The sequence below is a fragment of the Oncorhynchus tshawytscha genome, unplaced genomic scaffold, assembly GCF_018296145.1.
Source record: "Oncorhynchus tshawytscha isolate Ot180627B unplaced genomic scaffold, Otsh_v2.0 Un_contig_1839_pilon_pilon, whole genome shotgun sequence".
NCBI classification, from domain to species: Eukaryota; Metazoa; Chordata; class Actinopteri; order Salmoniformes; family Salmonidae; genus Oncorhynchus; species Oncorhynchus tshawytscha.
In genome coordinates this window covers 145,116-169,279 of record NW_024609470.1, presented here as the reverse complement: position 1 = coordinate 169,279, position 24,164 = coordinate 145,116, and the positions used below count along the sequence as shown (strand labels likewise).

The 24,164-nt window shown below is 45.6% G+C and overlaps 1 protein-coding gene and 1 long non-coding RNA gene across 2 annotated transcripts; both read right to left on the bottom strand.

Annotated features, from left to right (window-relative positions):
• Positions 1 to 4,223: 4,223 nt before the first annotated feature.
• On the bottom strand, positions 4,224 to 4,598 carry LOC121844934. Its single transcript, XR_006082222.1, has 2 exons — positions 4,508 to 4,598; positions 4,224 to 4,444 (listed from the first exon to the last, which is right to left on the bottom strand). It is a non-coding gene; the product is annotated as an uncharacterized LOC121844934 (long non-coding RNA).
• Positions 4,599 to 4,724: 126 nt separating this feature from the next.
• Positions 4,725 to 22,741, bottom strand: LOC121844933 (phosphatidylinositol 4-kinase type 2-beta-like). The gene is given in 13 exon segments (XM_042315462.1): positions 4,725 to 5,144; positions 7,312 to 7,371; positions 7,709 to 7,842; positions 8,457 to 8,545; positions 11,538 to 11,598; positions 14,585 to 14,738; positions 15,179 to 15,310; positions 17,354 to 17,373; positions 17,376 to 17,400; positions 17,403 to 17,474; positions 18,002 to 18,082; positions 19,813 to 19,964; positions 22,151 to 22,741. Coding segments are annotated over 13 exon segments (1,515 nt in total). The 5' UTR covers positions 22,512 to 22,741; the 3' UTR covers positions 4,725 to 4,970.
• Between the last annotated feature and the right edge of the window lie 1,423 nt (positions 22,742 to 24,164).

Genomic DNA, 24,164 nt, shown 5'->3' with positions numbered 1-24,164 from the left:
CTACAGTAGGTGGAGTGATGTAGACTGAAACAGGGCCTACAGTAGGTAGAGTGATGTGACTGAAACAGGGCCTGCAGTAGGTGGAGGATGAACTCAGGATCCGACTGAAACAGGGCCTATGTAGGTGATCTTATATTGATGTCGGACTGAAACAGGGCCTGGGTAGGTAAGTGATGTAGACTGAAACAGGGCCTACAGTAGGGAGTGATGTAGACTGAAACAGGGCCTACAGTAGGTGGAGTGATGTAGACTGAAACAGGGCCTACAGTAGGTGGAGTGATGTAGACTGAAACAGGGCCTACAGTAGGTAGAGTGATGTAGACTGAAACAGGGCCTACAGTAGGTAGAGTGATGTAGACTGAAACAGGGCCTACAGTAGGTAGAGTGATGTAGACTGAAACAGGGCCTACAGTAGGTAGAGTGATGTAGACTGAAACAGGGCCTACAGTAGGTAGAGTGATGTAGACTGAAACAGGGCCTACAGTAGGTAGAGTGATGTAGACTGAAACAGGGCCTACAGTAGGTAGAGTGATGTAGACTGAAACAGGGCCTACAGTAGGTAGAGTGATGTAGACTGAAACAGGGCCTACAGTAGGTAGAGTGATGTAGACTGAAACAGGGCCTACAGTAGGTAGAGTGATGTAGACTGAAACAGGGCCTACAGTAGGTGGAGGATGTAGACTGAAACAGGGCCTACAGTAGGTGGAGTGATGTAGACTGAAACAGGGCCTACAGTAGGTAGAGTGATGTAGACTGAAACAGGGCCTACAGTAGGTAGAGTGATGTAGACTGAAACAGGGCCTACAGTAGGTAGAGTGATGTAGACTGAAACAGGGCCTACAGTAGGTGGAGTGATGTAGACTGAAACAGGGCCTACAGTAGGTGGAGTGATGTAGACTGAAACAGGGCCTACAGTAGGTAGAGTGATGTAGACTGAAACAGGGCCTACAGTAGGTAGAGTGATGTAGACTGAAACAGGGCCTACAGTAGGTGGAGTGATGTAGACTGAAACAGGGCCTACAGTAGGTAGAGTGATGTAGACTGAAACAGGGCCTACAGTAGGTAGAGTAATGTAGACTGAAACAGGGCCTACAGTAGGTAGAGTGATGTAGACTGAAACAGGGCCTGCAGTAGGTGGAGTGATGTAGACTGAAACAGGGCCTACAGTAGGTAGAGTGATGTAGACTGAAACAGGGCCTACAGTAGTGGAGTGATATAGACTGAAACAGGGCCTACAGTAGGTAGAGTGATGTAGACTGAAACAGGGCCTACAGTAGGTAGAGTGATGTAGACTGAAACAGGGCCTACAGTAGTTGAGTGATGTAGACTGAAACAGGGCCTACAGTAGTGGAGTGATGTAGACTGAAACAGGGCCTACAGTAGGTGGAGTGATGTAGACTGAAACAGGGCCTACAGTAGGTAGAGTGATGTAGACTTAAACAGGGCCTACAGTAGGTAGAGTGATGTAGACATTTAAACCAATCGCAAAATTTACATTTATTGTTTCCAACATTTTTAAAAATACAATTCTACCTTTACAGTCATTATACAGCGGGAATAGAAAATTCAAGATGCATAAATTATGAAAAAAAACCAAACAGTGTCTGTCACCAACGGCACCCTGTTCCCTATATAGTTCACTACTTTTATCCAAGAAAAGTGCACTACTTTGTCCCTATAGGCCCTGGTCCAAAAGTAGTGCACTACTTTGTCCCTATAGGCCCTGGTCCAAAAGTAGTGCACTACTTTGTCCCTATAGGCCCTGGTCCAAAAGTAGTGCACTACTTTGTCCCTATAGGCCCTGGTCCAAAAGTAGTGCACTACTTTGTCCCTATAGGCCCTGGTCCAAAAGTAGTGCACTACTTTGTCCCTATAGGCCCTGGTCCAAAGTAGTGCACTACTTTGTCCCTATAGGCCCTGGTCCAAAAGTAGTGCACTACTTTGTCCCTATAGGCCCTGGTCCAAAAGTAGTGCACTACTTTGTCCCTATAGGCCCTGGTCCAAAAGTAGTGCACTACTTTGTCCCTATAGGCCCTGGTCCAAAAGTAGTGCACTACTTTGTCCCTATAGGCCCTGGTCCAAAAGTAGTGCACTACTTTGTCCCTATAGGCCCTGGTCCAAAAGTAGTGCACTACTTTGTCCCTATAGGCCCTGGTCCAAAAGTAGTGCACTACTTTGTCCCTATAGGCCCTGGTCCAAAAGTAGTGCACTACTTTGTTCCTATAGGCCCTGGTCCAAAAGTAGTGCACTACTTTGTCCCTATAGGCCCTGGCCAAAAGTAGTGCACTACTTTATCCCTATAGGTACTGGTCTAAAGTAGTGCACTATATAGGGAATAGGGTGCTTTATGGGACATATATAATGTTTAGCAAGTGTGCTAATGTCCTTATTTTTCCTTTCCCGCCCATTTGGTGGGAGATTAAACGGAAGTCTCAGCATTATGACATCATCAAACATAGCAGGGCAACTTCCTGTTTACAGACAACAACAAATCACAACAAACAAAATAATACAATTCTGCCAGGAGTTCCACTTTTGGGCTGAAGAATCAGGCCGGGATTGAATCTGATCGTGGGTTTATAGGCTTTGAGGCCTTTTAAAAAAATGGCACATTTCTGACTGAGCCGACGTCCGTTTACTGTGAATGGGGATCTCTGCGAAACGCTGGGACATTTCTGACTGAGCCGCGTTTACTGTGAATGGGGATCTCTGCGAAACGCTGGGACATTTCTGACTGAGCCGCGTTTACTGTGAATGGGGATCATCTGCGAAACGCTGGGACATTTCTGACTGAGCCGCGTTTACTGTGAATGGGGATCTCTGCGAAACGCTGGGACATTTCTGACTCTTTACTGTGAATCTCTGCGGGACATTTCTGAGAGCCGCGTTTACTGAATGGGGATCCCAGCCTCACATTTCTGACAGATTCTAATGTGTCGGATCTCTTTAAACAGCTGGGACATTTCCCTGAGCCGGTGAATGGCTCCGAAACGCTGGGACATTTCTGACTGAGCAGCGTTTACCTTGAATGTTTAAACGCCATTTCTACCCATCCCATAATACTGTGAATGGGGATCTCTGTCAAACGCTGGGACATTTCTGACACATACATGTTAATCAACTAATACATTCATTTCTGACTGAAAAATTACCATGAATGGGGATCTCCCCGAAAAAAAACATTTCACTGAAAGTTTAGTGAATTTGGGATCTCTGCAACCTGGGACATTTTGACCCTCTCGTTGAAATGTCTCTGTATTTAAATTTAAACTGTCAACTGTCAAATTCAAGCATTGTACATTTTATCCAGTTTTTACTGTGAATTAATTCCTTCAAAAATAAAAATAAAAAATGGGGATCTTCATGCTTATATTACAATGATTTTGGCCGGCTGGAATGGGGACAGTAGAATCGAAGACACGGTTCTCTGTATCCCAAATAGCACTATATTCCCTACAATCTGCACAGAGCCCCCTCAATTATGGGGCCTCTGGTCAGACGTAGTCTTTAAACTGGATAGGGAATAGGGTTCCATTCAGCACGTCCTGGGTTCTCCTCTGAGCTCAACACACTCGGGAATTACACCCATATCGAACACTATTCCATTCATTGCTAAGTGCACTAATCCCATTGACCGGGACCTAATGTTGGGGCACTAACCCCATTTTCCCTCTCGGACCTAATTTAAATATAAACTGCACTGTCAATCCCATTGTATTTTACCTAATGTTTAACAGGACTTAACCTTCCAAAAAATAAAAAATAAAAATGACCTAATTACAATGATTTTGGCAGTAGAATCGAAGACCGGTTCGTGTATCCCAAATAGCACTATATTCCCCTAAGTGACTAGCCCCCTTATGGGGCCTCTGGTCAATGTAGTGCAAGACTGGAACCCCATTCAGCACGTCGGGACTCCTCTGAGCTCAACACTAATCCCATTGACACTACCCTTCCCTTCCTAGTGCACTAATCCCATTGACCGGGACCTAATGTAGGGCACTAACCCCATTGACCGGACCTAATGTAGGGCACTAACCCCATTGACCGGGACCTAATGTAGGGCACTAACCCCATTGAACCTAATGTAGTGCACTAACCCCATTGACCGGGACCTAATGTAGTGCACTAACCCATTGACCGGGACCTAATGTAGTGCACTAATCCCATTGACCGGGACCTAATGTAGTGCACTAACCCCATTGACCGGGACCTAATGTAGGGCACTAATCCCATTGACCGGGACCTAATGTAGTGCACTAATCCCATTGACCGGGACCTAATGTAGTGCACTAATCCCATTGACCGGGACCTAATGTAGGGCACTAATCCCATTGACCGGGACCTAATGTAGTGCACTAATCCCATTGACCGGGACCTAATGTAGTGCACTAACCCCATTGACCGGGACCTAATGTAGGGCACTAACCCCATTGACCGGGACCTAATGTAGGGCACTAATCCCATTGACCGACCTAATGTAGGCACTAATCCCATTGACCGGGACCTAATGTAGGGCACTAACCCCATTGACCGGGACCTAATGTAGTGCACTAATCCCATTGACCGGGACCTAATGTAGGGCACTAACCCCATTCACCGGACCTAATGTAGTGCACTATAGGGAGCCAATTGGGATGTTTCCCCAGATGTGTAGGGCACGCCATTTGGGATGTTGAGAGCCATTTCCCCAGATGTGTGACGTCCAACTCCAAACCCTCTGGAGTCTCTTCATTTCCCTCTCTCACACTCACCCTCTACCACCCTCTCTCTCTCACCCTCTACCAGGAGGAAAGATGCTCTGAGAGTCTCTTCATTTCTCTCTCTCACCCTCTCCCTCTCTCACCCTCTCTCTCTCACACTCTCTACCAGGAGGGCAGGGCATTGTGTTGCAGTGGAGGCTCCCTCTCTTCCCTCCCTCCTCATCTCTCCACCCACCCCTGCAGCAGCTCCTCCAGCCATCCCTCCCTCTACCAGGAAGAGAAGAACGGTCTCTTGCAGTGGAAGGTCTGGGTGAAAGCTGTTCCTAATGTCACCACCCTCCCTTGTCCTCCAGTCTGCCGTCTCTCCACCACGACTCTGGGCATCTGGACCAACTGAATGGGAGTTTTATTGTCCTTCAACGCCTGGCTCAGGTTTAAGATCTAGAGAGGAGAGGAGAGGAGAGGAGAGGAGAGGAGACAGCAGGAGAGGAGAGAGGAGAGGAGAGAGACAGGAGGAGAGGAGAGAGAGAGACAGGAGGAGAGGAGAGAGGAGAGAGAGAGACAGGAGGAGAGAGAGAGAGAGAGAGACAGGAGGAGAGGAGAGAGAGAGACAGGAGGAGAGGAGAGAGGAGAGAGAGAGACAGGAGGAGAGGAGAGAGAGAGAGACAGGAGGAGAGAGAGGAGAGAGAGAGACAGGAGGAGAGGAGAGAGAGAGAGACAGGAGGAGAGGAGAGAGAGAGACAGGAGGAGAGGAGAGAGAGAGAGAGAGACAGGAGGAGAGGAGAGAGGAGAGGAGAGAGACAGGAGGAGAGGAGAGAGAGAGAGAGAGACAGGAGGAGAGGAGAGAGAGAGACAGGAGGAGAGGAGAGAGAGAGACAGGAGGAGAGGAGAGAGAGAGACAGGAGGAGAGGAGAGAGAGAGACAGGAGGAGAGGAGAGAGGAGAGAGAGTCTCTCTCAGGAGGAGAGGAGAGAGAGAGAGAGAGACAGGAGGAGAGGAGGAGAGAGAGAGAGAGAGAGAGAGACAGGAGGAGAGGAGAGAGAGAGAGACAGGAGGAGAGGAGAGAGAGAGAGACAGGAGGAGAGGAGAGAGAACAGAAAGAGGTGAAAAGGAAAAGGGAACAATGAAAGACATTCAGGTGGACTGGCCACAGGTGGACTCCATGATCAAAGGAAATTGGATGAACCTGAGCTCAATTTGGAGTGTCAAAGAAAGGTCATACTATATACAGTATGTGGACACCCCTTCATACACTAGGAGAACCTGCCCCAATGCACACTGCCAACTGTAACATTTGGTGGAGGAGGAATAATGTTCTGGGGCTGTTTTTCATAGCTGTGCTTCTAGAACCACCTAGAATCCTCCAGAACACTGTAGAATACTCTAGAACTTTGTGGCAACAGTTTGGGGAAGGTCCTTTCCTGTTTCAGCATGACAATGCCCCTGTGCACAAAGCGAGGTCCATACAGAAATGGTCTGTTGAGGTCGGAGTGGAAGAACTTGACTGGCCTGCACAGAGTCCTGACCTCAACCGCATTGAACACCTTTGGGATGAATTGGAATGCCGACTGTGAGCCAGGCCTAATCGCCCAACATCAGTGTCCGACCTCTCTAATGCTCGTGGCTGAATGGAAGCAAGTCCCCACAGCAATGTTCCATATCTAGTGGAAAGCCTTCCCAGAAGAGTAGAGGCTGTTGTCACAGCAACGAGGGGACCAACTCCATATTAATGCCCGTGATTTTGGAATGAGGTGTTTGACGAGCAGGTATTATTCTGGTATTACATATACACAGTGTCTCGATCAGCATCCTATTCCCTATATAGTGCACTACTTTAGACCAGAGTAGTACACTATATAGGGAATATATTGCCATAGGGCTCTTGTCTAAAGTAGTGCACACTATAGGGAATAAGGCTCTGGTCTAAAGTAGTGCACACTATAGGGAATAGGGCTCTGGTCTAAAGTAGTGCACTATATAGGGAATAGGGCTCTGGTCTAAAGTAGTGCACTATATAGGGAATAGGGCTCTGGTCTAAAGTAGTGCAATTTATAGGGAATAGGGCTCTGGTCTAAAGTAGTGCACTATATAGGGAATAGGGCTCTGGTCTAAAGTAGTGCAATTTATAGGGAATAGGGCTCTGGTCTAAAGTAGTGCACTATATAGGGAATAGGGCTCTGGTCTAAAGTAGTGCACTATATAGGGAATAGGGCTCTGGTCTATAGTAGTGCACAATATAGGGAATAGGACTCTGGTCTAAAGTAGTGCACTATATAGGGAATAGGACTCTGGTCTATAGTAGTACCACTATATAGGGAATAGGGCTCTCATCTAAAGTAGTGCCCTATATAGGGAATAGGGCTCTGGTTAAAAATAGTGCACTAGATAGGGAATAAGGTTCAATTTGTGACGCAGACATAGATGAGCCTCGAGTCTAGAATAATTGTGAGGCCAAACACACAAAACAAGGTGATGTTCCCAGCTGCTCATCCCAGGTTGGTGATGTTGGATCGGCCACCAGGTGGCGCTACGATGCATTGGCCAGAGCTGCTCATCTCCACTCCTTTACTTTATCCACAATGTCAAAGGTAAACAGGAAGAGAACTCACCTGTCCTCTCATGACTGACATCTGCCTTTCAAACATGGTCTTGTCAAAACCTTTATCTGCCTGAAACACAAACAGAGAGACAGAGAGAGAAACGAGAGAGAGAGAGAGAGAGGGGGGGAGACAGTGAGAAACAGAGAAACAGAGAGAGAAACAGAGAGACAGAGAGAGAGAGAGAGAGACAGAGAGAGAGTTTCTGTTGACCACATAGCTAATAGTTGTCGTTGTTTTTGAAATGTCACATGGCAGTGTTGGATGGTGTCAGAGTACCACACTGACATTCTTTGACCTCTCACCTCAACCTCTGGAGAGAGGGAGTGAGCAAGATAGAGAGACAGGACAGAGGTGTGTGTATATATGAGAGAGAGAGAGAGAGAAAGAAATAGCAGTGGATATCCACCATAAACAGTTCGTAGAGGTCTTCACAGAGGTCCTGAACGAAGTTCATGTCTGACAGACGGGACAGCACCAGCTCTCTGGTCTCCTGGGAGAAGGGCACTTTAGCCTGGGGCAGACAGGCCCAATGGAACGGGTCTATAGGGGACAGGAGAGGACCAATAAGGGTGTGTGTGTGTGTGTGTGTGTGTGTGTGTGTGTGTATGTGTATCTGTGTGTGTGTGTGTATCTGTGTGTGTCTGTGTGTGTGTGTATCTGTGTGTGTGTGTGTGTGTGTGTGTGTGTGTGTGTGTGTATCTGTGTGTATCTGTGTGTATCTGTGTGCGTGTGTGCGTATCTGTGTGCGTGTGTGCGTATCTGTGTGCGTGTGTGTGTGCGTGTGTGTGTGTGTGTGTGTGTGTATGTATCTGTGTGCATCTGTGTATCTGTGTGCGTGTGTGTGTGTGTGTATCTGTGCGTGTGTGTATCTGTGCGTGTGTGTATCTGTGTGCGTGTGTGTATCTGTGTGCGTGTGTGTATCTGTGTGCGTGTGTGTGTATCTGTGTGCGTGTGTGTGCATCTGTGTGCGTGCGTGTGTGTGCATCTGTGTGCGTGTGTGTGTATCTGTGTGCATCTGTGTGCGTGTGTGTGTATCTGTGTGCATCTGTGTGCGTGTGTGTATCTGTGTGCGTGTGTGTATCTGTGTGCGTGTGTGTGTATCTGTGTGTGTATCTGTGTGCGTGTGTGTGTGTGTGTGTGTAACAGTAACTTACAGGCTCTCCACTCGTCAGGGTGTTTGAAGGGGAAGGCCAAACCGTTGTCTATAGCTGCTATCTGGATGGCCTGGTAGAGAGATACAACACTTATTGATCAGCTACATATTGTTCAGTATTGATAGAATTGCATAAAACTTTCAAAATGTCAAGGAAATTGTAGAGTGCTGAATGGTAACTAGTCCTCTGAGACGGTCCTATATCATACTGAATGGTAACTAGTCCTCTGAGACAGTCCTATATCATACTGAATGGTAACTAGTCCTCTGAGACAGTCCTATATCATACTGAATGGTAACTAGTCCTCTGAGACAGTCCTATATCATACTGAATGGTAACTAGTCCTCTGAGACAGTCCGATATCATACTGAATGGTAACTAGTCCTCTGAGACAGTCCTATATCATACTGAATGGTAACTAGTCCTCTGAGACAGTCCGATATCATACTGAATGGTAACTAGTCCTCTGAGACAGTCTGATATCATACTGAATGGTAACTAGTCCTCTGAGACAGTCCGATATCATACTGAATGGTAACTAGTCCTCTGAGACAGTCTGATATCATACTGAATGGTAACTGGTCCTCTGAGACAGTCCTATATCATACTGAATGGTAACTAGTCCTCTGAAAGGGTCCTATATCATACTGAATGGTAACTAGTCCTCTGAGACAGTCTGATATCATACTGAATGGTAACTAGTCCTCTGAGACAGTCCTATATCATACTGAATGGTAACTAGTCCTCTGAGACAGTCTGATATCATACTGAATGGTAACTAGTCCTCTGAGACAGTCTTAAATCATACTGAATGGTAACTAGTCCTCTGAGACAGTCTGATATCATACTGAATGGTAACTAGTCCTCTGAGACAGTCTGATATCATACTGAATGGTAACTAGTCCTCTGAGACAGTCTGATATCATACTGAATGGTAACTAGTCCTCTGAGACAGTCTGATATCATACTGCATGGTAACTAGTCCTCTGAGACAGTCTGATATCATACTGAATGGTAACTAGTCATCTGAGACAGTCTGATATGATACTGAATGGTAACTAGTCCTCTGAGACAGTCTGATATCATACTGAATGGTAACTAGTCCTCTGAGACAGTCTGATATGATACTGAATGGTAACTAGTCCTCTGTGACAGTCTGATATCATACTGAATGGTAACTAGTCCTCTGAGACAGTCCGATATGATACTGAATGGTAACTAGTCCTCTGAGACAGTCTTAAATCATACTGAATGGTAACTAGTCCTCTGAGACAGTCTGATATCATACTGAATGGTAACTAGTCATCTGAGACAGTCCTAAATCATACTGAATGGTAACTAGTCCTCTGAGACAGTCTTAAATCATACTGAATGGTAACTAGTCCTCTGAGGCAGTCTGATATGATACTGAATGGTAACTAGTCCTCTGAAAGGGTCCTATATCATACTGAATTGTAACTAGTCCTCTGAGACAGTCTGCTATGATACTGAATGGTAACTAGTCCTCTGAAAGGGTCCTATATCATACTGAATGGTAACTAGTCCTCTGAGACAGTCTGATATGATACTGAATGGTAACTAGTCATCTGAACTGAGACAGTCTGATATGATACTGAATGGTAACTAGTCCTCTGAGACAGTCTGATATCATACTGAATGGTAACTAGTCCTCTGAGACAGTCTGATATCATACTGAATGGTAACTAGTCCTCTGAGACAGTCTGATATCATACTGAATGGTAACTAGTCCTCTGAGACAGTCTGATATCATACTGAATGGTAACTAGTCCTCTGAGACAGTCTGATATCATACTGAATGGTAACTAGTCCTCTGAGACAGTCTGATATCATACTGAATGGTAACTAGTCCTCTGAGACAGTCTGATATCATACTGCATGGTAACTAGTCCTCTGAGACAGTCTGATATCATACTGAATGGTAACTAGTCATCTGAGACAGTCTGATATGATACTGAATGGTAACTAGTCCTCTGAGACAGTCTGATATCATACTGAATGGTAACTAGTCCTCTGAGACAGTCTGATATGATACTGAATGGTAACTAGTCCTCTGTGACAGTCTGATATCATACTGAATGGTAACTAGTCCTCTGAGACAGTCCGATATGATACTGAATGGTAACTAGTCCTCTGAGACAGTCTTAAATCATACTGAATGGTAACTAGTCCTCTGAGACAGTCTGATATCATACTGAATGGTAACTAGTCATCTGAGACAGTCCTAAATCATACTGAATGGTAACTAGTCCTCTGAGACAGTCTTAAATCATACTGAATGGTAACTAGTCCTCTGAGGCAGTCTGATATGATACTGAATGGTAACTAGTCCTCTGAAAGGGTCCTATATCATACTGAATTGTAACTAGTCCTCTGAGACAGTCTGCTATGATACTGAATGGTAACTAGTCCTCTGAAAGGGTCCTATATCATACTGAATGGTAACTAGTCCTCTGAGACAGTCTGATATGATACTGAATGGTAACTAGTCATCTGAGACAGTCTGATATGATACTGAATGGTAACTAGTCCTCTGAGACAGTCTGATATCATACTGAATGGTAACTAGTCCTCTGAGACAGTCTGATATCATACTGAATGGTAACTAGTCCTCTGAGACAGTCTGATATCATACTGAATGGTAACTAGTCCTCTGAGACAGTCTGATATCATACTGAATGGTAACTAGTCCTCTGAGACAGTCCGATATCATACTGAATGGTAACTAGTCCTCTGAGACAGTCCTATATCATACTGAATGGTAACTAGTCCTCTGAGACAGTCCTATATCATACTGAATGGTAACTAGTCCTCTGAGACAGTCTTAAATCATACTGAATGGTAACTAGTCCTCTGAGACAGTCTTAAATCATACTGAATGGTAACTAGTCCTCTGAGACAGTGTGATGTCATACTGAATGGTAACTAGTCCTCTGAGACAGTATTAAATCATACTGTAGTGTGTTATAAGTATGAGTCATGGTACAGAGTACACAGTCCACGTGTCACTCCTTTCAAAACACACATGATCTATGGACTGCAGTTCACACACACACAGCTCACCTCTCTCCCTCTCCTTCCCCTGGCTTCTCATACTTGATCAACCAGTTGTCATTCCCTCGGTCTGATGGAGAGAAAGAGGGAGGGAGAGGGAGAAGAGAGAGAACGGAGAGGAAAGGTGAACGGGTTAGACTCTGCATAGGAACACAATGCAAAGCTATAGGGAGGTGTTCCAGGGCATGAATGAACTGTGTGTTCCTTATAAAAATCTGTTTTATTTTTGGCCTGATTCCATTCTGTTCTCTCCCATTCTGTTCTCTCCCATTCTGTTCTCTCCCATTCTGTTCTCTCCCATTCTGTTCTCTCCCATTCTGTTCTCTCCCATTCTGTTCTCTCCCATTCTGTTCTCTCCCATTCTGTTCTCTCCCATTCTGTTCTCTCCCATTCTGTTCTCTCCCATTCTGTTCTCTCCCATTCTGTTCTCTCCCATTCTGTTCTCTCCCATTCTGTTCTCTCCCATTCTGTTCTCTCCCATTCTGTTCTCCCCCATTCTGTTCTCCCAAGTTTTCACTCTCAAAAATCTCACTTTAATACTACAACAGGAGACCACTTTTGTGGTCTGGGAAAAAAAATAATAAACGAGGAATGTTTGATTTTTTTGGATGTAGATGCCCTGTAATTCAGCCGCCCTGTAATTCAGCCGCCCTGTAATTCAGACGCCCTGTAATTCAGACGCCCTGTAATTCAGACGCCCTGTAATTCAGACGCCCTGTAATTCAGACGCGCTGTAATTCAGATGTAGATTCCCTGCCAAGTTCAATACATCTAGTTGATTCCCTACCGAGTTCAATACATTGTTGATTCCCTACCGAGTTCAATACATTGTTGATTCCCTACCGAGTCCAAAACATCTAGTTGATTCCCTCCCTAGTTGATTCCCTACACAGTTCAATACATCTAGTTGATTCCCTACCCAGTTCAATACATCTAGTTGATTCCCTACACAGTTCAATACATCTAGTTGATTCCCTACACAGTTCAATACATCTAGTTGATTCCCTACCCAGTTCAATACATCTAGTTGATTCCCTACCGAGTTCAATACATCTAGTTGATTCCCTACCCAGTTCAATACATCTAGTTGATTCCCTACCGAGTTCAATACATCTAGTTGATTCCCTACCCAGTTCAATACATCTAGTTGATTCCCTACCCAGTTCAATACATCTAGTTGATTCCCTACCCAGTTCAATACATCTAGTTGATTCCCTACATTCAGTTCATTCCCTACCCAGTTCAATAGTTGATTCCCTACATCTAGTTGATTCCAATACATCTAGTTGATTCCCTACCGAGTTCAATACATCTAGTTGATTCCCTACCGAGTCCAATACATCTAGTTGATTCCCTACCCAGTTCAATACATCTAGTTGATTCCCTACCCAGTTCAATACATCTAGTTGATTCCCTAGTTGATTCCCTACCCAGTTCCCCGAGTTCAGATACATCTATACATCTAGTTGATTCCCTACACAGTTCAATACATCTAGTTGATTCCCTACCCAGTTCAATACATCTAGTTGATTCCCTACCCAGTTCAATACATCTAGTTGATTCCCTACCCAGTTCAATACATCTAGTTGATTCCCTACCCAGTTCAATACATCTAGTTGATTCCCTACCCAGTCCAATACATCTAGTTGATTCCCTACCTAGTTCAATTGATTCCCTACATCTAGTTGATTCCCTACCGAGTTCAATACATCTAGTTGATTCCCTCCTAGTTGATTCCCTACCCAGTTCAATAGTTGATTCCCTACCCAGTTCAATACATCTAGTTGATTCCCTACCCAATACATCTAGTTGAATCCTACATCTAGTTGATTCCCTACCCAGTTCAATACATCTAGTTGATTCCCTACCCAGTTCAATACATCTAGTTGATTCCCTACCTAGTTCAATACATCTAGTTGATTCCCTACCCAGTTCAATACATCTAGTTGATTCCCTACCCAGTTCAATACATCTAGTTGATTCCCTAATACATCTAGTTGATTCCCTACCGATAATAATCTAGTTGTGTTCGTTCAATACATCTAGTTCCCTGTTGATTCCCTAACCCCCCTCCACCATACATCTAGTTGATTCCCTACGTTCATACATCTAGTTGGTTCCCTAAATATAAAACAAAAAGTTGGTTCCCTTCTCCAGTTCAATACCATCTAGTTGATTTTCCCTACATCTAGTTGACTCCCTAACTGCAATACATCTAGGTGGTTCCCTACCGAGTTCAATACATCTAGTTGATTCCCGACATCGGTTTCTGATTTGTTTTCCCTACAGTTCAATACATCTAGTTGATTCCCACAGTTTCAATACATCTAGTTGGTTCCCTACCGGTCTCAGTTGGTTCCCAACCGAGGTCAATACATCTAGTTGATTCCCAATACATCTAGTTGGTTCCCACCGAGTTCTGCCGTACATCTAGTTGATTCCCTACCGAGTTCAATACATCTAGTTGATTCCCTACAACAGCTCTGGAGTTGATTCACATTCCTGCAGTCAGCATTCCAATACATCTAGTCCCCAAAAAGTTAAGACATCTAGTTGACATTTTACCGAGTTCATACATCTAGTTGTTCCCCCAGCACAAGTTCACATCTAGTTGACCATGCTGTTTAATCCCTTCTTCATACATCTAGTTGGTTCCACATCTAGTTGATTCCCTGGATGGATTATCTTACATCTAGTTGAAATGCTCAATACATCTAGTTGACTCCCTAAAGAGTTTTACATCTAGTTGACTCCCTACAGAGTTCAATAGATTTAGTTGTGCGTATGGAACATTTCTGTGCATTTTAAAAATCTCCATCGATAAAATGCCTGTGGGCAAATGTGTTCCCGTACCGTGCACTGTGTGTACAGTGTGTGATCTGTGTACTGTGTGTGTGTGTGTGTGTGTGTGTGGTGTGTGTGTACCGTGCACTGTGTGTATGTGGTGTGTGTGTACCGTGCACTGTGTGGTGTGTACTGTGTGAGGAAGTCACCAGGAAAAGTCTAAACACTACAGATACTCCTTCCTGTGAGCGCACACACACACACACACCTACCTGTGTTTCTGATGACGTAGTCCAGAATGACGAGCCTCTCAAACTGAGACTGGAGCTGTTTCCTGATGTTCTCTGGGAGAGGCTCCGCCTCAAAACGTCTCAACCAATAGTCAGCCTCATGGTACCCTTCCACGAACAGCTGGAACGAACCAAGCTGACACACCCACAGACAGAAAGATGCAAAAACACACACACACACACACACACACACACACACACAGGGGTCAGGACACCTTGGGGGTTAAGACATAGGGTCAGGAATAAATGGTACGGGTCAGGGTCAGGGGTCAGGGTACCTTGGGGGCTAAGACATAGGGTCAGGAATAAGACTGGGTAGGGTCAGGGACATAGGGTCACCTTGGGGTGGGTAAGACATAGGGTCAGGAATAAGACTGGTAGGGTCAGGGTCAGGGTACCTTGGGGGCTAAGACATAGGGTCAGGAATAAGACTGGTAGGGTCAGGGGTCAGGGTACCTTGGGGACATAGGGTCTAAGACTGGTAGGGTCAGGGGTCAGGTACCTTGGGGGCTAAGACATAGGGTCAGGGTACCTTGGGGGCTAAGACATAGGGTCAGGGGTTAGGGGTCAGGGTACCTTGGGGGGCAGGCCCACTCTGTGGAAGTGTCGTCCCACTTTGGGAACCATCTCCAGGGCGTATTTCTTCCCTCTGGACTTGGCCCTGTCGATAGTGTTGTAGTGAAATGTCTCACTGACTAGATACACAGCCTGTAAGACACACAGCCTGTTATATTATCACTGACTAAACACACAGCCTGTTATTATCACTGACTAGACACACAGCCTGTTATATTATCACTGACTAGACACACAGCCTGTTATTATCACTGACTAGACACACAGCCTGTTATTATCACTGACTAAACACACAGCCTGCTATTATCACTGACTAGACACACAGCCTGTTATATTATCACTGACTAGACACACAGCCTGTTATATTATCACTGACTAGACACACAGCCTGTTATTATCACTGACTAGACACACAGCCTGTTATATTATCACTGACTAGACACACAGCCTGTTATTATCACTGACTAGACACACAGCCTGTTATTATCACTGACTAGACACACAGCCTGTTATAATCACTGACTAGACACACAGCATGTTATTATCACTGACTAGACACACAGCCTGTTATTATCACTGACTAGACACACAGCCTGTTATTATCACTGACTAGACACACAGCCTGTTATTATCACTGACTAGACACACAGCCTGTTATTATCACTGACTAGACACACAGCCTGTTATTATCACTGACTAGACACACAGCCTGTTATTATCACTGACTAGACACACAGCCTGTTATTATCACAGCCTGTTATTATCACTGACTAGACACACAGCCTGTTATTATCACTGACTAGACACACAGCCTGTTATTATCACTGACTAGACACACAGCCTGTTATTATCACTGACTAGACACACAGCCTGTTATCATCACAGCCTGTTATATTATCACTGACTAAACACACAGCCTGTTATATTATCACTGACTAGACACACAGCCTGTTATTATCACTGACTAAACACACAGCCTGTTATTATCACTGACTAGACACACAGCCTGTTATTATCACTGACTAGACACACAGCCTGTTATTATCACTGACTAGACACACAGCCTGTTATTATCACTGACTAGACACACAGCCTGTTATTATCACTGACTAGACACACAGCCTGTTATTATCACTGACTAGACACACAGCCTGTTATTATCACTGACTAGACACACAGCCTGTTATTATCACTGACTAGACACACAGCCTGTTATTATCACTGACTAGACACACAGCCTGTTATTATCACTGACTAGACACACAGCCTGTTATTATCACTGACTAAACACAGCCTGTTATTATCACTGACTAGACACACAGCCTGTTATATTATCACTGACTAGACACACAGCCTGTTATATTATCACTGACTAGACACACAGCCTGTTATTATCACTGACTAGACACACAGCCTGTTATATTATCACTGACTAGACAGCCTGTTATTATCACTGACTAGACACACAGCCTGTTATATTATCACTGACTAGACACACAGCCTGTTATATTATCACTGACTAGACACACAGCCTGTTATATTATCACTGACTAGACACACAGCCTGTTATTATCACTGACTAGACACACAGCCTGTTATTATCACTGACTAAACACACAGCCTGTTATATTATCACTGACTAAACACACAGCCTGTTATATTATCACTGACTAGACACACAGCCTGTTATTATCACTGACTAGACACACAGCCTGTTATATTATCACTGACTAGACACACAGCCTGTTATTATCACTGACTAGACACACAGCCTGCTATTATCACTGACTAGACACACAGCCTGCTATTATCACTGACTAGACACACAGCCTGTTATTATCACTGACTAGACACACAGCCTGTTATATTATCACTGACTAGACACACAGCCTGTTATATATCACTGACTAGACACACAGCCTGTTATTATCACTGACAGACACACAGCCTGTTATTATCACTGACTAGACACACAGCCTGCTAGATCACTGACTAGACACACAGCCTGTTATTATCACTGACTAGACACACAGGAGACAGCCTGTTATTATCACTGACTAGACACACAGCCTGTTATTATCACTGACTAGATACACACACACACACACACACACACACACACACACACACACACACACACACACACACCACCCCCCGCCACCCCTCCCACCTCACCTTGGTTTTGGGGACCACCCCAGTCCTAGCCTGGTATCAACGAGGGAGAGGCAGCAACCTCTGAGAGATAGCCCTGGTTGGGGATCAGGCAGCCACGGCCAAAACAACAAGGACAGCAGAGCTACACAGAGAGAGGAGGAGGGGGGGGGGGAGGAGGGGGGGACGGGGGGAGGACAGAGGGAGGACAGAGGGAGGAAGGGTAGAGGGTGGGGAGAGTTAAATTAACTGTTAAAATGAATGTAAAAATAGAGAGAGAAAGGGAGGAGAGGAAGAGGAGAGGGGGAGGAGAGAGAAAGAGGAGAGGGAAGAGGGAAATAGGACAGGAAGATGAGAGAGAGAAGAGGAGGGAGAGAGAACAGTAACAGACAGAGATAGAAACAGAAACCAGAGCATAGTGAGACCTAGGGACAGACGAGGAGAGAGGAAGAGGAGAGACACAGAGATAAAGACGGAGATAGTAACAGACCAGACAACAGTGAAAGACAGATAGTAACAGACCAGACAACAGTGAAAGACAGATAGTAACAGACCAGAGATCAGTGAAAGACAGAGATCATAACAGACCAGAGATCAGTGAAAGACAGAGATCATAACAGACCAGAGATCAGTGAAAGACAGAGAGAGTAACAGACCAGACAACAGTGATACCTTGTGAAAGTATTTGGTCCATTTAGGGTTGAGGTGACCGTAAGGCTCTTCAGACTTTGGTTTAAAAACACCGAGGATTTTCTGGATGGAAAAAAAGGGAATCAACAGTATTTAATAAAGCCCTGACACCATCAGCAGTTATCACAGAGAGATTTACAGTAACCCGGACTATCAGCAGTTATCACAGAGAGATTTACAGTAACCCGGCCTATCAGCAGTTATCACAGAGAGATTTACAGTAACCCGGACTATCAGCAGTTATCACAGAGAGATTTACAGTAACCCGGACCATCAGCAGTTATCACAGAGAGATTTACAGTAACCCGGACTAGACCCTAATGAAAGAGATTTACAGTAACCCAGCCTAGAAGCTAATGGAAGAGCTTTACAGTAACCCGGACCATCAGCAGTTATCACAGAGAGATTTACAGTAACCCGGACTAGACCCTAATGAAAGAGATTTACAGTAACCCGGACCATCAGCAGTTATCACAGAGAGATTTACAGTAACCTGGACCATCAGCAGTTATCACAGAGAGATTTACAGTAACCTAGACTAATGAAAGAGATTTACAGTAACCCGGACCATCAAGTTAGAGATTTACAGTAACCCGGACTATCAGCAGTTATCACAGAGAGATTTACAGTAACCCAGCCTAGACCCTAATGAAAGAGATTTACAGTAACCCAGCCTAGACCCTAATGAAAGAGATTTACAGTAACCCGGACTATGAGCAGTTATCACAAAGAGACTGAGGACCACATCAGGGGCAGCAAGACAACTCCATCACCTGGCATCACAGACTACAGAGAGACTGAGGACCACATCAGGGGCAGCAAGACAACTCCATCACCTGGCATCACAGACTACAGAGAGACTGAGGACCACATCAGGGCCAGCTGGCATTGACCATCACCATCATGTAGTTCAACTCCAGCAGGTTACCAGACGCGCCAGTCTCTGCTAGGAGTGGGTTCAACTCCAGCAGGTTACCAGACGCGCCAGTCTCTGCTAGGAGTGGGTTCAACTCCAGCAGGTTACCAGACGCGCCAGTCTCTGCTAGGAGTGGGTTCAACTCCAGCAGGTTACCAGACGCGCCAGTCTCTGCTAGGGGTGGGTTCAACTCCAGCAGGTTACCAGACGCGCCAGTCTCTGCTAGGAGTGGGTTCAACTCCAGCAGGTTACCAGACGCGCCAGTCTCTGCTAGGTGTTGGTTCAACTCCGTTGTGAAGGAACTCCCTGAAGCTGGCTTCCTCCCCATCCACATGTTCATCTACTTTAATGGTTTCTCTCCATCTGTAGGTCTATACTAGAACTCAGCTGTTAGCTGTGAAGGCTACAAGATTCAAATTAACCCATGAAACAATAACTTGTTTGCGTAGATACTGCAGAAGTTAAACCACAGTGGCTCAGAAAAACCAGAAGGACTTCCTGGACATAAAGAACAGGAAATGGTTTGTTGTTTAAAAGGTTAGTGACTGTTAGAACAAAGCCTAGCTAGTAGTGATGAGGGATGACGCTCACCCCCTCCACCTCTGTGGTCTTTGACAAATTACCCCCCTCCTCCTCCATACCTTCCACCTCGTCCCCCCCCCCTCCCATACCTTCCACCTTCCACCCCTCCTCCTCCATACCTTCCACCTCACCCCCCCCCCCCCCTCCCATATACCTTCCACCCCTCCTCCTCCTCCATACCTTCCACCTCACCTCCCCCACCCCTATACCTTCCACCCCTCCTCCTCCATACCTTCTACCTCACCCCCCCTCCACCCCTATACCTACCCCCCCCCCACCCCTCCCCTTTCCTCACCCCTTTGGAGTCTTTAACGGAGTAACTCCCGCTAGAACCCTGAGAGATTCTCTCTGGGAAGACTCCGCCCTCGATGGCCTGCTCCGCCCTCTGAATGATGTCACCAAACTCTGGGTCACCGGGGAAATGGTTAAAGTCTCCACTACTGTTACCTGAATGGAGGGGAGAGAGAGAGAGAGATTTTGACTTGTTTCTCTTTAAAATAGGCCATCGTCATTACATTAAAACAAAATAAACACATGTTTCCCATTACAAATGTATATTTTAACATGCCCTCTCCACAGAGAGAGAGAGTAATGTTTTCTGTACATTTTTCATTGCTTATTTCACTTTTGCTTAATATCTAGGTCACTTGCTTTGGCAATGTTAACATAGGTTTTCCATGCCAATAAAACCCTTAAAATGAATTGAGAGAGACTGCGAGAGCTGAGACATTGAGAGAGAAACAGAGAGACAGAGAGACTCAGTGAGCATAGCCTTGCTATTGGGAAAGGCCGTCGTAGGCAGACATGGCTCTCAAGAGAAGACAGGCTATGTGCTCACTGCCCACAAAATGAGGTAGAAAAAAAACTGAGCTGCACTTCCTAACCTCTTGCCAAATCTATGACACATATTTCCGTCAGATTACACAGATCCACAAAGAATTAGAAAACAAATGCAATTTTGAAAAACTCCCATATCTACTGGGTGAAATTCCACAGTGTGCCATCACAGCAGCAAGATTTGTGACCTGTTGCTACGAGAAAAGGGCAACCAGTTGAAGAACAAACACCATTGTAAATACAACCCCATATTTATGCTGATTTCCCTTTTGTACTTTAATCTATTCGCACATCATTACAACACTGTATACATATAACATTTTGGAAAGTCTGAGTGTCATGTTTGCAGTTCATTTGTTATTGTTTATTTAACTTTGGTTTATTATCTATTTCACTTGCTTTGGTAATGTTAACATATGTTTCCCATGACCAACCCAAAAAAGGCCCTTAAATTGCAAGTGAAATTGAATTGAAACAGAGATCAGTACATGTGCATGTAACTAGCTAAAGCAGCATCTGCAGCTGTGGTATCAGATCAACTCTGCAGCGTCAACATTTGTTTGCTTTGGTTGTGGTTGACTCTGGTGGAGGGTGCCTCCCAAACCCTATTCCCTACATTGGTCCCTGGTCAAAAGTAGGGCACTATGTAGGGAATAGAGTGTTGTTTGGGAGGCAGACGCACTGTGAGCTAGGTGCAAAGTCAAGAGAAACATGGCTCCATAGTTCTATGGAGGTTAAACACACAGGGCCACACACACACACAGAGAGCCCCCACACACACACACACAGAGAGGCCCCCACACACACACACACACACACACACACACAGAGCCCACACACACACACACACACACACACACACAGGCCCACACACACACACACACACACAGAGGCCCCCCACACACACACACACACACACACACAGAGGCCCACACACACACACACACACACACACACACACACACACACACACACAGAGGCCCACACACACACACACACACAGAGAGGCCCACACACACACTGTGTAGCTGTCTAAGTAGATGACACTTCCTTTACCCCATTTAGAAAGCAAAGGAGAACAACTGATGACATCAACAACACAGCTTCATATATCCCCATCAGACAGAGAGGGGAGGAAGAGAGTGATGGGGACAGAGAGAGCTGGGGGGAGAGAGAGAGCTGGGTAGAGACAGAGAGGGAGAACTGGGTAGAGACTCAGGACAACAACACAAATTGACCCAACGAAATCATAAGAAACCAAAAAGATAATGAGTCAAGTAAAAACTGAGCAAACTAGAATGCTATTTGGCTCTAAACAGAGAGTACACAGCGGCAGAATACCTGACCACTGTGACTGACCCAAACTTAAGGAAAAGAGGAAGGCCGCCGTAGGCAGACATGGCTCTCAAGAGAAGACAGGCTATGTGCTCACTGCCCACAAAATGAGGTGGAAACTGAGCTGCACTTCCTAACCTCCTGCCCAATGTATGACCATATTAGAGAGACATATTTCCCTCAGATTACACAGATCCACAAAGAATGTCCCATATCTACTGGGGTAGCAAGATTTGGGTGAAATATCACAGTGTGTCATCACAGCAGCAAGATTTGTGACCTGTTGCCACAAGAAAAGGGCAACCAGTGAAGAACAAACACCAGTGTAAAAACAACACATATGCATTTTCCCTTTTTGCACTTTAAATAGTTAAAAAAGCACAAAATAGAGAGAGAGAGAGAGAGAGACGCCATGTCTAGTACATTATTGTATTCTCCTCCGGTCACCACCGGCTCTTTACCTGGCGAGGTAAGGTTATCTTTATCCGACGATGAACTCCGTCGGTTCCGCCTCGTCCTCTTCTGCCTCTCGCCCCGAGGTGACGACGTGCCTCCGGATAAACACGGTAACAACAGAGTCTCTTCCCCAGAACCGTCCGTCTCCAATTCGGTAAGAACACTTTCACACGAACCCGAGATCCGAATCGCGACCCCCGGGTTTGTCCCAGACCCGACTGTGTTCCTGTCGAACAACGTCGACAGTGGCTCCTGTGACCGAAAGTTAAGATCCGTGGTAGAAGCAGCAGCAGCGGCGGCGGCTACCGGGGCTATGTCATCCGCCACCACCGGATCGGTCTCGTTTGGTTCGCATTCCGACATCATTGTTGATCGCTTATTTATTTTTATTCCAGATCTTACAAATTTAAAAAAAAAAAAAAAAAAAATTGTTTAGTTCAAACGCTACATATGTTCATCGCTCCATTGTTAAAAAAAAATATATATATATGTATTTCTTTGACACCGGCTTGCTCGACTGTCACTAGTTACTTAGAGGGAGATTATTTCACCCGTTAATTTGTCCACATCAGCCAAAGATCGCTTCCTGTTTCTACAGCGCATGCGCGTTGATACCAACGCAGCCTGAACCAGATTTAAAGGGACAGTGTAGCAAATGTCTCTCTGCCTGAGGGGAGGAGGAAGGGGGGGGATGAAGAGAGATGAGAAGGATGTGATTGCAGCCCGTAATTTGGGGTGTTCCTATATGTGGGCATTACTGCATATGCAGGAAACAATTTATACTTCTATTGGTCCATGTTTAAACTAGGATGGAGGCTGGGGAGACACTGCTAGCTAGCTAGGAGTCTGGTACATACAGGATGGAGGCTGGGAGACACTGCTAGCTAGCTAGCTAGGAGTCTGGTACATACAGGATGGAGGCTGAGGAGACACTGCTAGCTAGCTAGGACTCTGGTACATACAGGATGGAGGCTGAGGAGACACTGCTAGCTAGCTAGGACTCTGGTACATACAGGATGGAGGCTGAGGAGACACTGCTAGCTAGCTAGGACTCTGGTACATACAGGATGGAGGCTGAGGAGACACTGCTAGCTAGCTAGCTAGGAGTCTGGTACAAACAGGATGGAGGCTGAGGAGACACTGCTAGCTAGCTAGGACTCTAGTACAAACAGGATGGAGGCTGAGGAGACACTGCTAGCTAACTAGCTAGGACTCTGGTACATACAGGATGGAGGCTGAGGAGACACTGCTAGCTAGCTAGGACTCAGGTACATACAGGATGGAGGCTGAGGAGACACTGCTAGCTAGCTAGGAGTCTGGTACATACAGGATGGAGGCTGAGGAGACACTGCTAGCTAACTAGGACTCAGGTACATACAGGATGGAGGCTGAGGAGACACTGCTAGCTAACTAGGACTCAGGTACATACAGGATGGAGGCTGAGGAGACACTGCTAGCTAGCTAGGACTGGTACAGGTAGGCTGAGGAGACACTATTTAACTAGGATGGAGGGAGGCTGAGGAGACACTGCTAGCTAGCTACTCTAGTACAAAACACGATAGGCTGAGGAGACACTCTAGGTACAGTACAGGATGGAGGCTGAGGAGACACTGGAGGCTGAGGCTGAGACACTGCTAGCTAGCTAGGAGTCTGGTACACACAAGATGGAGGCTGAGGAGACACTGCTAGCTAGCTAGCTAGGACTCTAGTACAAACAGGATGGAGGCTGAGGAGACACTGCTAGCTAACTAGGACTCAGGTACATACAGGATGGAGGCTGAGGAGACACTGCTAGCTAACTAGGACTCAGGTACATACAGGATGGAGGCTGAGGAGACACTGCTAGCTAGCTAGGAGTCTGGTACACACAAGATGGAGGCTGAGGAGACACTGCTAGCTAGCTAGCTAGCTAGGACTCTAGTACAAACACGATGGAGGCTGAGGAGACACTGATAGCTAACTAGCTAGGACTCTAGTACAAACAGGATGGAGGCTGAGGAGACACTGCTAGCTAACTAG